At 46.7% G+C, this 15,094-nt stretch overlaps 1 protein-coding gene across 6 annotated transcripts in view; it reads right to left on the minus strand.

Annotated features, from left to right (window-relative positions):
• TLE1 (TLE family member 1, transcriptional corepressor) overlaps positions 1 to 9,864 on the minus strand; it is an 84,674-nt gene extending 74,810 nt beyond the window's left edge. For 5 of the 6 annotated variants that reach the window (XM_037494268.2, XM_037494266.2, XM_037494267.2 and 2 more), the window contains exons 1-4: positions 9,401 to 9,574; positions 8,502 to 8,602; positions 7,019 to 7,082; positions 6,866 to 6,910 (exon numbers count right to left, since the gene is read on the minus strand). In XM_037494268.2, coding sequence (XP_037350165.1) covers positions 6,866 to 6,910; positions 7,019 to 7,082; positions 8,502 to 8,602; positions 9,401 to 9,424 — 234 coding nt within the window. In that variant the 5' untranslated portion in view covers positions 9,425 to 9,574. Of the gene's footprint in view, positions 1 to 6,865; positions 6,911 to 7,018; positions 7,083 to 8,501; positions 8,603 to 9,400 lie in introns of all 6 variants that reach the window. The other variant, XM_037494264.1, reaches the window with a different exon arrangement.
• Between the last annotated feature and the right edge of the window lie 5,230 nt (positions 9,865 to 15,094).

Below are 15,094 nucleotides of genomic sequence, written 5' to 3' on the forward strand. Positions count from 1 at the left end.
TAGTTGTACACGCAACTCAACCCCTTCCAGCAGAAGCTGTGGTATATACACCAACCACTTAAGTGTTTTTTTCTCTATTAAAAAAAAAAAATTATTAAAAAAAGATTTTAAAAAATTCAACAAAAATGCTTTTATAGCCAAAATAACCTTTCCTTCTTTATATCCAAATGACTTTTACCAGAGCCTTATCCTGCTAATTCGGTGGTCAAGGAATGACTAAATATGGGTGCTCTGGGGTGGGTGGGGTGTTGTGATGGACATCTGAGGAGGTGTAACGCTGTTCCTCTGAATCATACACAATATTGTAAACTAACGTCAGCTCAATAAATTGATTGATTATAAAAAAGAGACTAGCAAATAATACTCTAAGAAATACTTTAGAACTGTGCTTGTTATGCCTAGGAAGAAAACATTGGAGTAAGGTGTTAACAGTGTGTTCACAATTATGATTTTATGTTACTTCAAATCCTGTAAACAGAACTAAACTTTGTAAAAACTGAAATGTAGGGCCTCCCCGGTGGCGCAGCGGTTGAGCGCTGGGTTGTGAAGCTGCCCGCGGCCTCTGCGGCGCTGGTTCAATCCCCGGCTGCTCCCCGGCCACTGGAGGAGGGTCCCACATGGCGCGCGGACCTCTCCTGCCACCCGCTGCTACCCTGAGCAGTGTACTTCAGTCCTTCTGCCTGCTCTGCTCCCGGCTCTGGCTCTGGTGAATTCTCACCCTCCCACACTTCTGACTGTACCCAGTGCTTGTATAAACAAAAACAAACAAACAAACAAATAAATAAAACATGCTCAAAAAAAAAAAAAAAACCTGAAATGTAGTATAATGAAATACAGAGCTCTGTGAAATCACGGGTTATTTGATACAGGTTTGTATTGATGTTTCTTGGAGTTTCATGAAAAGTGTTACAGTGACTAGGTGATCTACAAACAATTCTGAAAATATTGCCTTGCAGACAACTTTAGAAACCATTTTTCTGAAATCATGCAAGTCACAATAAATGAATTCTCAGTTTATGTTAAAATTTCAATGCAAATTTTTTTCACTTTTCAGATTAAACCATGCCTTAGAAGAAAATTAGAAAATCTCTACCACCCAAGAACCCACACCTACACCTACATACACACTCACAAGCTCTTTTTAAAACACCAAGCCATATTTATGAAGCCATGCGCATTTTTTACCATATAATATTTAACAATCCCATTAATGGAAACTATTTTGAAGGCTTAATAAATGCCTCAATCTTGTCAAGTAAACCAACCAACAGCTGTCTAATATTTAATTCAAAACCATTATGACAAATATCCCAAAAAGATACTAGTTCTGAGAACTTAAATTTTTAAAAATCAAAAGCAACAGTAAATAACAGAGATGAAGGTGAGTGGCAACTGAGTCAATCAAAACCTTCCAAGCAGTCCAGTCAGCTTCTTCCTTTCCTCCAATTTGACTCACTTCTGGAGACCATAAAAGTTGAACAAAGCAAAGAATCAGGTCTACATACCTTAAACTGGTTCCGTGAGGCAGGAGCTATACTTCTAGTTTAACCACTACACAAGATGACTTATTCGAATCTTTGCTAAAGGAACAGATTTCCTAATAAACACTATTTGGAAGAATATCTCAAGTCCTTTGGCAAAACTCTTCACCTGACATATACAAGGTATAGGGTTGAGCAGGGACACTAGGTCAGTGTGGAAAGACAATTACCCTCTTGAAAGTGAACCAGACTTTAGAACCTGCCTAGTCTAACTCTGTTTTAACAGAGAGGAAAACCTCAGTCCAAGTAACCTGTTAGTGACTCAGTCACAACTGAAGTCCCTAAGTTAGGCATCTCGAACAGCTGTACGCCAAGAGAAATTCACAAATACCAGCAGCTCCCAAGGGGATGTTCCACCTCTCCTCTGTCTAGAGAGGCAAGAGGAGGGTGAGTTGTGGGAGACAATGATCCCCCTCTCACCTGACTCAGTCTCCCTTGCCTCACCCTAATCCTGACACTGTCAGAGCCTATCTTAATATAGTATTTGCTATTTTGTCCCTTCTTAGAGTCTTCTGGCATTAATTTTGAATTTTAAAAAATATTCTTTATCTTGAGGGCTGTTTTTGGACATTCCCTTAAATTCTGTGCCCAAAGCAAATGCCTCACTGACCTCACCCTAGTCCAGGCCCTGGAGAGAAACACGTAACTAGCTCTACTGAAGAGGTCAGGCAGGACGGGTGAAGTAACAAGGAATTTACCCTACAAAGGATCATCCTGCCCCCTTGAATCTGGACACTAAACACACAGGGAGTTTATCTCTTTTAACTTACACTTGCACAGCACAGGCCTGGCTAATGGCACTGAAGTTGGTGACCACTCCAATCTTTGATGACAGCTACCCTCTTTGTATTACAAGGTTAGTAACACCTGGTGCAGCTTAACTCTAAGTGCCTATACTCCAGCTAGTCATTTTCCAATCTGATAGTTGGACTTAGAAAACAATTCTCAAAGTGAGAAACTGCAGACAGAAAACATACCTGACTTAAAAAACAGGAAGGTAAAACGTGCATACAAACAGTAACAGAGTCAGATCTAAGGAACTGACCCACAGGTGAATCCCTAACAGTTCTATCTAAATACTTTAAAAATACTATTGGAGAACTTCTATTTTAATTTAAACTTTAAAGCACACATCAAGGGCCTCCCCAGTGGCACAGGGGTTAAAGTCTCAGCACTATCAAGCTATTGCCAGCTACTGCTATGGTCTGAGTTCAATCCCTGGCCAGGGAGCTGACCCACATGGCACAGCAGAACTCTCCTGTATTTCAGTAGATCTGCCTGTTCTGCTCCCCACTGTGTCCCTGGTGAATCCTCTCACTCCCCCAACACACCTCTGGCCTGCACCCCAGTTCTTGTATGCATAAATAAAAATAAATCTTAAAAAAAAAAAAAAATAAAGCACACATTACAACTGTGCAAGCAGTTTCCCACAAGAAGATTGTGTGGAGCCTGGGAATGTTAAGCACTTCTCAGGTTTTACTCTTGTTCTCTCCTTCCCAGCCCAGGACCAGAGCTGCAGAATGCATTGCTTTTCTTCCAAAGCTTGTTCTGTCATTTATTTTTCAAATTCTTCACCCCAAGTGCTCATTCTACCTGCTTTTCAGAAGAACACAGGCAGAGAGAAAAGTGAATAATCAAGCTCAATGCATCTCTGCCCTTCAACCCCTAGACCTGACAACAGTTTTCTTTGATTCTTAGATATATTTTAACCTACCAACAGTACTGCTCAACTAAAACTTTCTCCCTACTCATGGCCTCCACAGACCGGTCAGTATGCTGATTTTCCTAACTCTTATTAGCTACCAGCCCCAACGTGTCTTGTATAATGTGAAGTTGGCCCATTACAGCTCTCTTGGAGGAAAGTTTCCCCATCACTGTATTTTTTCAGAGCAGGAGAGACATAAAGACAGTGCTGTAAGAAGACTTGGGTCACTACATAGAGGCCCAAGGGTGATTCAATGTCTGCCTTCATCATCTCAATGGTAGCAGGCTGGGCACAAGGACGGAGCACTGAACTGGGGACCTGGGGGACCCAAATTTGAGCTTCAACAAATGGTTGGCCTTGACAAGTCCCAGACTCTGAACGTGTACCCACAGCTGCTGGCAAAGCAAAACACCTACCCAATCCATTTCACAGGGTGAGGCAAATCACCTTTGAAAATTGTTAAATGCTGTACAAATTCAAGCCACGAATGACAATGTATGATCTGGCTTCATCAGTGCTGAAAAGACACACAAGTGGGCTAAATAAGGCCTTTGCGTGCATTTACAGTGCATCTTTGTCCCCAAAATTAAGAAATGAGGTAATACCAAGCCATAAGACAGGAGAAAAAAATTGTATAAAGAGCACACTGCCAAACACACTAGGCACAGCCCTTTCACAACTAAGACTCACAATAACCTGCTATTTTTTAATACATCCTAACACTTTGAGGGTATCAAAATTGTCATAAGTTTTTTATGAGAAGCCTCCACCTCTCATGTACAGAGATATCTAGAGTTTACCATGTATGGGGAGAAAGATGGGCAGACAGAAATCTAAAAAAGACTCAAAGGAAAAAAAAAGTCTTAATGCTACAATTAAAGATAGAAGTATCCATTACATTCCCTATTCCATGGACTTTTTAGTAACCAAGCACAAATGGAAACAGGGAAAGCAGGGAGAGGCTTATCAGGAAGCTTTGACACAACATAAACATGGACTGTGGGCACCAAACCAAGAAAGGAAACCACAATTATACCATTCTTGATTTGGATGCACTTCCAGACAGAGAAGTCAGTGGTGAGATTTGACAGCGAAATCTCTAAAACCCATTCCTTCAACAAACCCGCTGAAAGGTGGAAAAGGAGAGCGGTCACCACACTGGAGACAAATCTTAATATTACAGCTCTCTCTAAGGAAAGTTTCCCCATCACTGCATTTTTTCAGTAACAAAGATGTTGTCAGAAATGACAATTTTTTTTGTGTCCCCTGATGATGCCTTCCTAGCATTTGGTTATAAGCCATAAAGAAGGACTAATTTCAGCCTGTCAGGAGTCTTGCTAATGCCCAGTTTCCCCCTAGAGAGAATTCCTGTCAAATCTAATGAGAGCTCCGAAGGCCCTCTCTACAATATAATGAGCACTTAGGCCACGCCGGTGATCAGGCGGCAAAAAGCATCAATTTGAGCCTGGCTACACCCTGGGGGCCAGACGTCACCAGTTTTAATAAGAATTATGATTACTAGCTGCACCAAATGCCTCCTCAGAACTTATTATTAATGTGTGACATTCAAAAGGATGTTTTTCAAATGTAAGGCCACTTTCTCCTGAATTATAGCACTGCTTTGCACACCACTCTAGTTAAGGGTCTGTCAGCATTTACAATATAAACTAAATTTCAGGGAGCTTAAATACCCTACAATAAAGAACATGACATCTCTCGGCTTTTCACCTTTCTCGTATTATTGAGCCAATTATACACAGCATTTTATTAATGCATACAGATCCACAGATGGACACTGTATACCCACAAATGCTGATGGAGCAGAGAAATTCATTAAAAGACTATTTTCCCACCATGAGGTCTCCTGACCTTCTTTGCCCCTTCTTCCTCCTTCCTGTGCAATAAAGAACAAACAGATCACTCTGCCACATTACCTAAAGGATCCCAGAAGAATGACACACCTCCTCTAGCTCCCCAGTAAATCCAACACCAGCATACAACAAAACACAAGAGGCATTCCCTTGTAAAAGATTAGGTGAAGTTACTAAATCCTCGGTGTTATGAGGCAAAGAAAAAACTCAAGTCTCCTCTTACTCTTCCAGATCATTTGATAGCAAAAAATGTGTCATGAGGGTGAGTATTAAAAAAAGTGGCAGGATTAGAACTTCTAGATCAAGTTAACTTGCATAATTCATTGAAATGACCAAGGTCTTCTAGTTTGATGACTAATAAGTTGCAATTGCCTCAATCAGGCACTCGCCATTTAAACACACAAAAACAAAGACACAAACCGAGCTAGAATACCAACTTTGGGAATCCAAATTTAAAAAAAAAAAAAAAAAAAAAAAAAATCAGTATTTTTAAAGGCCCAATTATATTAATGAAAGGCGTTGAACTTAACTATCCTTCCAAATACATATCTAAGAACAGATCTAATGTACACGATGACAACTTAACATTATGAAATCTATGATGAATTAAAAATCAAAGAGTGAAGAGTTACAAAAGCAGAATTCAACTCTGAAACACACTTGCTTAATGAAAAGTCTTTGAATATACGGAAGATCTGAAGGCTGAACTAATCAATTTCTCCACTGTGCCCCAGCCGGTCAGCCATGCTCTTTAATTTAATGAAACAAGAGTTTGAGATGAAATAGCACATATACATCAAGTAAGAATTGTATTGTTGCACTTTGAAATGTGTCCAACTGTGCAACTTCATCTGATGATAATTTTTTAAGAGGCAATCGATTTCTAAAAGACTTATTGTACCAGCGTCTTGATGAAAAAGTGAATGTCAGCATATCTCCAGAATACTTACACCCTGCCATTAATGCTTTCTTTGGCAGACAATGACTACTCAATCGAGGGTCCTCTGGGCTGAGCAATCATTTAGCTTTTCTTCTCTTATGAGGTCCTTAGTGCCTTGTTCCAGCTCAATACTCTTTTTATACACCATTATAGTAGCCATAAGTGTGAATTTTATGGGAACTTGCAAACTCATAGTCATAGCGAGAGCGTTTCCAGTCACTAATTCATGCTTTTAAAACCACGAGGACTGAAGCAACTCCCAACATATGCTGGCCATAAAAGGATTTTTTTTTTTTTACTTCCAAGCCTGTATCAACTGAAATTTTTTCCAAAAAGATGTTTGCTAATAAGCTACTAATCCTGAGTGTGGCTTTATGTCGTCCCAAGGCACAAAGAAAACTCCAGTCATATACCTTGCTTAACCTTATTAAAGAAACTCCTCCATATCCTCCTTTCTCCCACAGTTCCACGCTTCTTTCCAAACCAGCACAAAAGCACGCTATTCTGAACTACAGAACTCTACAGGATCCCCAGATCTTTCAAGTGGAGAATAAATCTATCCAAGAGGAAAAGTCAACTCAGGGTCTCAATTCCTCTCTGCCTATCAAATGGCTAGTTGGCATTTCCAAAGTACCTCTCCTCTAGTTATTTAAACAACCCCTGCTGCAGAACATTGCCACCAATTCCCAGGAAGGGAAATCAATGCAGAAAAATGGCATACCAATCCCCCCCACTCTTAAGGACAAAGTCAGCATCATAAAATCAGGACTGGCTTCTCATTTCACCTTGAGATTTAACTGAAGCTTACCTGTTTATGCATTTCTATATTTAATCCATACGACATTTCATAATACTGTAAAAAAAAAAAAAGCAAGCATTTCATTAAGTCATCTTGTGTAATGCTAAATACACATATCTGCTAATATATGAAAAGGAAAAAAGTCTCAACTTTGATACCTACCATCACATAGTGCCTCTGCATTTCTGTCTTTTCACTTGCCAGTTTCTCACATTCCAATTTAAGGCTACAAAAACAAAACAGGCAACTTAATGTAAACATTATGTCACTTGTTTTAACATCTGCCTCACATATTTGCACTTCAAGAAAAAACACACCCATTTGGAAAAGCCACATACTATCTAGATAAGCACCCAAAAGCTCTGTCCTTGCATTTTGTAGGGAAAAGGAAAAACAGTACCAAGTATCCATTCAGCTACTATTCTTTTCCTTCTTGATGTCGACGCGCTCAGATGCCATGAAGGAAAAATGTGCGGACACCTCGGATCTATCAAAAGACTGATTTCTCTTCGGGGTCATCTGTTCACTGCCACTTCCCTGCAGCCAAGTTTGTTTTTCTGAACTCCACGAAAATCTGGCCCTTGCACAATCTTCAGTCTCAGGCATAGGCTGTGCCACCTTTGCCAACTCAAACAGTCTCTATTTTTGAAAAATGTACCTATAAAGTTACTTCTACAATTGTTGGTCCCTTTTAAAAACTCTGGTTTTTAAACCCCTGCCAAAATATGTCAAGTAGCTTCTGCAATAAAGTGGATTGAAATCCTCTCTGCTTAGTAAACATGGTGTGGGTAGGTATGCCTCAAGCCCTAGGGATTTTTATCTTCAAGTAGACAAAAGGTCAATAATCCGAAAGCCTCTGACAAAATAGGGAAATTCACACCCAAACATCTGTGTGCTTTTTCTTAAGCACGTCAAAAAGAAAAACTACCATATTACAGTTATTTCTTAGCTCTAGTCACCTAAGACTTCAAGGGAACAACTACAATTTCTGGAAAGTCCACTACGGACAGGTGCCTGACAAATACTTTTCACATATAAACCTTTGGAAGTAGGTCTCATCAGATGAAGAAACTAAAGCTGAGATAAATGAGACGTAATCCCTGTCCTATCCAAACTCTCCCAGAATGACACCAAAGCTCTCCCATATGCACTATCCACCTCCCCCTCACCACCACCAAAGATGAGCACAGCTAAAAAGCATCTAGCCTTCCATAATGGACTTTGTCTCAAACAACCCAAGTCTAGAATGGCAAAGAGCTATTTCAACACTGGCTTTGCCCCCCAGAAACCACCCTCCAGGGGTGGGGCATCGATGGACCTAAGGTTTCAACTCAGCCTGTTGCAAAATAATAAAAGTGCAAATATTGACGGTTCTCATGCATCAACCAAACACGCGAAAAGAGACTCCCTGGAACAACAGCAAACGGGCAAAAGGGAAACAATGGGAGGAGGAGGAGACAAGGGAAGAGGCAGCCCGCGAAGAGCCAGGAAAGGGGGTACGGTGAATGACAGGTCTTAACTATGACTCCACACGCCACCGCCTGGACGCTACTACTAAGTACAGCCGCCACCACCGGGCTGGGTGACAAGGGGCACGAGGCTGCCGGGGCCACCGACCACCGGCCCGGCCTGACTGGTCACGCACCTGTGATACTGCGCCTGCAAGAACTGGAATTCCTCTTTAATCCGGTCCAGGGACTCCGGGATAGTGAACTTGAAGGGTTGGCCTGCAGCCTGGTGCGGCGTCTGGGGGCGACCAGCGAGAAGGACCGGGATGCGGGCGGATGCAGAAGGCCGTAAAAGCGAGTACGAAGAAGTGGGTGGGGCATAAGCAAAAAGCAAAAGTTAGAAGAGGTGCAGAACCCAGCAGCCAACTCCAGTTTGCACTTCACTCTGGGAAGGGGAAAAGTGAACCCTCCCCGGCCCCCAGCTTCCAAGGAGGTTCAAAACCTCTTCTTGCCTCCAGGTCGGGTCGCAGCAGCAAGTGCGCTCGGGTCACCCAGCTGGAGCAGTGGGGACTCCCCAGTAACCCGGGAGGACCACGCCAGACTAGTGTCTCCGTCGTCACCCCCTCCCCCACAGGGGTGAAGGTAACCCCGGGACCACGAAGGGACACAACTCCCTAACACTCCCAGTTCCCAGAGTCGCCGGGGCCGCCGCCGGGCGCGCCGGAATGGGGGTCGCATTGACATGTAAATAGGCCAGACGAGAAACAAAGGGGGGGGGGAGCCCAGCCAGCCTCAGGGAAGGGGGAGGATGTGGCTGCGGGAGAGAAACCCCAACCTCCCCAGGCGCCCCCGTCCGTCCAGTCTAGACGTCAAACAGGAGGCGGCCAGGAGACAAGGGGAAAATTGAGAGTTCCAGCCCACTCCCCACGGAGCGGAGGAGGGGCAGGGGGCAGGGACCTCCCCCGCCCAGCATCCTTGGAGGCGAGGGTTCGCCCAAGCGCAGACGCACCCGTCTCCCTAGGGCCGGGAAGAGCGCCTCCCCCCCTCACCACCACCCCGCACCCCCCAGCCCCCCGGCCCCCCAGCCGCGCCTCACCGGGTGCCGACTCTGCGGGAACATCGCTCTGGTGGCGGCCGCAGCTCTGCTCCCGGGGAACTCAATTCTCCGCTCAATTTCCAACTTTAATCCCGCCGAGGAAAATTAAGCCGGGAAGCCAAGCAAAAGACGGGAGCACCGGGGGCGCGCGGGCCACGCACGCAGGCGCGCCGGGCGAGGCGCACCGGCCCCTGGGCGCCGGGCGGCTCCTGGTCCCGCCGGTGCGGGCGCGGCGCTCAGGGCCACATTACGGGCACCCCGGGCCCGGCTGCACCCAGAAACTGCGAGGCGTGGCCGGCGCCCAGACACGGGGCGCGGGGGCGGCCCTCCTCCCCGAGGGTCTCGGCCTCCCGGGCGGCGAGGTGCGGGCGCGGTGACTCCGGCCGCCACGCACCCCTCGGCGGTCCGCGTGCGCGGCACCCGTCCAGGGCCAGCAAATCCAGGCGGGCTGCTTCCCTCGCTCTTCTCCCGCGCCGCCTCCTCGCCGGGTTGTCCCCGCGTCGCCCCGGGCGGGCGAGGGGCAGGTGGCGCGGCGGCCCAGCGAAGCGCGCGACGTTCGGGGTGGACCCCGCCACGGGTCGGGGCCGAGCCTTCCTCCGTCGGCAACTCGCGGGCGCCGGGTCCCGGCCTCGCCGAGAGCTCAGCGCCCGGCGCTCCGCAGCCTCAATCCAGACGCGAGCGCGGGGGGCCGCCGCGGCGAGGAAAGTGCGGAGGGCGCGCCGGGAGGCGGCTGGGCACGCCCCGGCGCCGGGCGCTCGGTGTTCTCCGCGCCGGCACCAGCCCTCCGGGCCGGCCGCGACTACTCCGCGGAGGGCAGACCCCCCGCCGCTCGCCGCTCCGCGAGCCCGGGGCGCATCCGGGGACGAGCCCGCGCGCCCTCGCCCCGCGCTGCCGGCCGCGCGGCGCCGGACCCTGCTGGTGCGCTCGCCCTCCTCGCCCGCGTCGCCCGCCGCGCACAGGGCGCTCCGGCCCGCGGCAAAGTTCTGTCACGACCCGGGGGGCGACATCCGCGCGGCGCTGGGGAGAAGGCGTCCGCTCCGCCGCCCGCCCGCCGCCGCCGCGGGCCAACTCCGCGGGCGAGTCCCGAGGCGCCGCCGCGGGCCGGCGGGGGTCCGGGCTGGGGCGCGGGTCCCGCCCGGCCGCGGGTGGGGGTGGAGCAGCCGGCAGCCCGGAGGACAGGGACGCTGGGTGCCCGCCGCTGCCGCCGCTGCTCCTCCAGCCGCCGCCGCCCGCGCCTCTCGCGCCGGTTACATTAACACGCGGTTTCACACTCCGGAGCTCACCAGCGCCGGCCCCGCCCAGCCCCGCGCGGGCGGAGGGCGCGAGTGCGGAACCGGCGGGGGACGTGGGCCCGGCGGGCGGGCGGGGCCGGCCGGGGGTGGCGGCGGCCAATCGCGAGCGCCGCAGCCAACGTGGGGCGCTGACGCGGCGCCTCCTCGGCGCCTATGGCCGCGCGCGACGGGACGGGTCGTCCCGCCCCTCCCCCCGCCCCGCCCCTCCCACCTCTCCCGCTGCCGTCTCCGCCGTCTCCCCCGTCTCCCCTCCCTCCCCCCTTCCCCCTCCTCCGCCGGCCGCGTCCTCCCGGGCTCGGGGAGGAACCGTTCCAGGAGGAGCCGCGGGACGCCGAAACCAGCCAATGGGCAGCGGCGAGACGCGGAGATTGGCACGGAGGCTGGGAAGGTCGGTGGGAAGGAGAGCCGCGGGGCCGGGCTGTCAATCAAAGTAACGTGGGGCCGGCGCGGGCGCGCGCGCGCGCGCGGGGCTGCGGGGGCGCGCGCCAGCGGGAGGAACCGGCGGGCGTGCAGCCGCGCGAGCGAGGGGCTCGAGTTTGCAAAAATCCCGGCCACTTGTTCACTTGTCCCTTTCGTGAAAACCCTCAAATCTCCATGAAAGTAACTCCTAGACTAACGGCGTAGTTTCTTACGGGGAGGAGGATGGGGGGGCATTTTGGTCGTGGGGAGCCCAGCGCGTCTTTCGTTGCGGTCCCTGGTTGGAGGCGCCTCTTGAAAGTGAGGTTACATTCAAAATTTTCTCGCAGGTTTGTTTTTCTTGGAGCTGCCTTTTCGCAGCTGCAGGAGGAGCGCACTGTGCACTTGGTGGGGAATGCACACATGAGACGGTTTGCCTGGTGCAGGTAACAGCATCCCAAGACTTGTAATACCTGGTCCCCACCTTTGCACCCAAGGGGGTAGGTTTTGGGGTTTGCTAGTCAATTGCAAACCACTTTGCAAGAAGGGCGGCCCGCCTACGTTTGGCGGGAAGGCTGCCCAAGGAGCTGCCAGGGTGAGGTACGCGTGTCCCACTCGGGGAGGCGATGCCTTGCCCCCGCCACGAAATATCGGGTGCGTGTCTTCAAGTCCCGACTTGGGTGTATTAGGGGGTCGGGGGCTGGCTGAGAGCTGTAGGGTCCTCTGAGCAACAGGATCGCGAGTCGATTCCAATTCCTGGAAACAAAGGGAGACAATGGGATAAACCAGCGTTGAGACCTGAAAAACCGGCCCTGCCCACCCCACCCCCACGGCTCGAGGGGTCCTCCGGGGCCGAGCTGGGTGGGAAGCCCTGGGTGAGAGACGTGGCCGAGTTCTTTAGAGTTGAAAATTGACTTAAAAGGGATTTTGACATTTTTAAGTAAACGGAGTATGCTGTGTAAGCCTCCAGATTTTTTGCAGTTTTTCTAAATACACCACGTTAGCAGAAAACCTTCAATATCACCGCATTGATACTTTTTGTTTAAAAAATAAATAAATAAAGCAGTTCAGTTGAGCTATTTCCACATGACTGGGGAGTGAATAATCTGTTTTAGCCAAAGGGTAAAGGAATGCATTCACCAGTGATTCCTGAGAAAGACGTATCTTTGACAAGCATTCATATGCTGGAACCGACTTAACAAGTTTTTGGTATTAATAACCCCCATGTTTCCATTATTTTACTTTCAAGAGACTTACAGTAAAGCATTTATTGAAACAGAAATGCATTTTATTCGAAGATTTGCTTTTACAGAGATCTTTTTCTTGAAATATGAAGAGAGTAATTTTAGATAATACATTTCACTGTTGGAGTTGTTTTTAAATATGTATGATATTGATTTGTCTATAATTGCATCAATCCCAAATATCAATTATAAATGAAAAATTAAAGGAGCGATTTTAGCCAGTCTGCACAAGGCCATAGTAAATTCTTAAACAAGTTGGCATTACGGCTTTGCAGTGTTCTCATTAAGTGGGGTTGGGGAGAAGGTTGTATTATTCATTTTGCTAACATGGAGAATAAAAAGAGAAGCACTGTGCCTCTTTCCTTGGTTAAATATGATGACAAGAGCAGGCTTGCTCCACTGACAGCGCTTTTTGAAGTCATGATCCATAGACAACTAAGCTTTGTCTTTTGGCAACCTGTGGTGCTCAAACTCTTCATCTAGTGTTGTGCCACTTATTTCAGTCTGTGGTCAGTTCATCCCATAATCAGCTCCAGGACTGTGTAGAAAGTGCTTCAGATGCTATAAAGATGCCTGTGCATGTTGGGTCATCTGGGGCAAATGAGACTTCTCCCTGGCTTACCCAGACTTTATTTTGATTTGCTGGCATTTGCTGGCCATTAAGTTTAAACAGAGAAATTAAAATGGTACGTTTTGAGACAGGAGCAAAGGTGTTGCTCTTTCTCTTCTCTCCTCTGAAAACCACTGTCTTTACTCACTGATTTTTTAACTTTTATTGAAGCAACATTGGTGTATAACATTACGGAGCACAGAATTACATTTATAACATCAATACAGCATTATAAGCGACATCAAGCACCTTGTCTTTAAAATTCTTCCAACAATGCTGTACACAGCAAACAAGTCTACTCACCAGATTTCCCAGTTTGCCATGAGTCAAAATTGAAAATTCTCTTTTTCCTTGTGCTTCCTTACCATTAGAGTTTGAAACATGGGCCTTCTGATTTCCTATAATGTAGTGTCTGGAAGGAAAAAAAAAAAAGAATGATTTTAAAATTGGAAGACCTTTAATTATGTGCAAAAAAGGTGGCCGGTTTTCTGTGCTCTTTCTCCTACAGCACATCCTTGAGAAGGGGGGCAGGCTGGGCCCTTTTTCAAGGTCATAGTTTCTCTGTGATTGTCATGCTGTAATAATTATACTACACAAAACTCTCATCAAACTGCATTACAAATGATGGTGTTTAAACAATCAAGTAGCTTTAATCTTATGTTTTAAATAAATAATATATGCACAGATTGCCTACAGCCTGTTTAAAAGAAAATAGTCCTCATGAAATCTATAATTTTGGCTTCTATTTAAAGTCTGTTAACCATACTCTTCTTTACCTTTAACATATTCATATGTTGATGATGTTTTTACATGAAATAATATTAAGAACTTTGCTTCCAAAGGAAATTGTCTCTGGAAAAAAGTTCCCTTTTTATCCTCAGCAAAAGAAACGAGAAGATTGCCAGATTGCTTATTTTTTCATTGATGCATATATGGGTATATTTCCATTCATACGTTGCTGATTATCAACTGTTCAACTTACCAACAGCATAATTGCAAAAACTAGTTTTCGTAGATAGTATAGTTATAAAGCACAATAAAGCATGGACACTGGTCATAGAAATTATATGTCTTTTAAGTCTATTACTTTTTCATCTGAAATAAATAATGCCAACTTTTAAAAGAGCACTTTTATCATTTTCACTTTCTTTTAGCTGAGTGTTACTGCTTATACGTTAACTCGTTTTAACGAGAGTTTTCTTAACCTTGCGAATGTCAAGTCCAGAAAGAAATTTTTCCAGCATTGCTTTCCCCCACCCTTTTACAAGAGAAAAAGATGGGGGTGGGGGTGGGGAGGGGGTGGGAAAACAGAGAAGTTTAAAAAAATCAGTAGCAGATCCATGCAGCAGTAAAACCTCAAATAAAATTCCATCCAAAGAATCTCTTGCGGTTTCACACAATATGGTAAAATTGGAGATTGCAGGAAACCAACTAAATTAAACTGGGAGCATTTGAAGAGAAACGAGTAGATTTTATGAAAATGACACATTGACTGACCAGTATGCTTTTTTATCAACAATTTCTTTGTTAAGATGCAGATCAAAAGAACCTGCATATGTTTTCATTTTGTTCTAACTAGAAAATTACATCCAGATGTTTAATAGGCATTTGGTTGGTTTTTCAGCATTGATTAGATATGTTGGTTCTGTTTGCTTACAAGTGTAGCCGGATCATTAGCTAATGCAAAGAAATGTTTGCTGTGAGTTGCTAATTAGGGTTTTTGGAAACCCTCCATGCTCAAGAACAATTTGTACGGTGGCCAGAAGAACTTGTGGGACTTGGAGAAGTTGTTTTCCCTTCTCTGTCAGGGTGGGAAGCAGCAGACAGCTCTAGTTCCCTAATCTCCCTTTGCCTAGGGGGATTGCGATGCTCTCCCCGAGGATTAGAGTGCAAATAAATTAGGAAGAGACCACACAGGCACTCCCAAACACTGAGATAAATGTGCTCTTTCTGGAATAACCACCATCCTGTCTTAGGGGATGGGGGGAAGTGGAACATCTAAAATGCTGAACATTAACATGTGGAAGATGCTTGGTGCTAATGTTATCAAATACACAGCCTTTTTAAGTATACTTTAGAGACAGATGGGAAAGCCCTTTATGATAAACGAGTGTACTTGAATTCATTACTGTAGTACTTATAATTAAAAATA

The sequence above is a fragment of the Talpa occidentalis genome, unplaced genomic scaffold, assembly GCF_014898055.3.
Source record: "Talpa occidentalis isolate TD23 unplaced genomic scaffold, MPIMG_talOcc4v2.1 talOcc4.7, whole genome shotgun sequence".
Classification (NCBI taxonomy): Eukaryota; Metazoa; Chordata; class Mammalia; order Eulipotyphla; family Talpidae; genus Talpa; species Talpa occidentalis.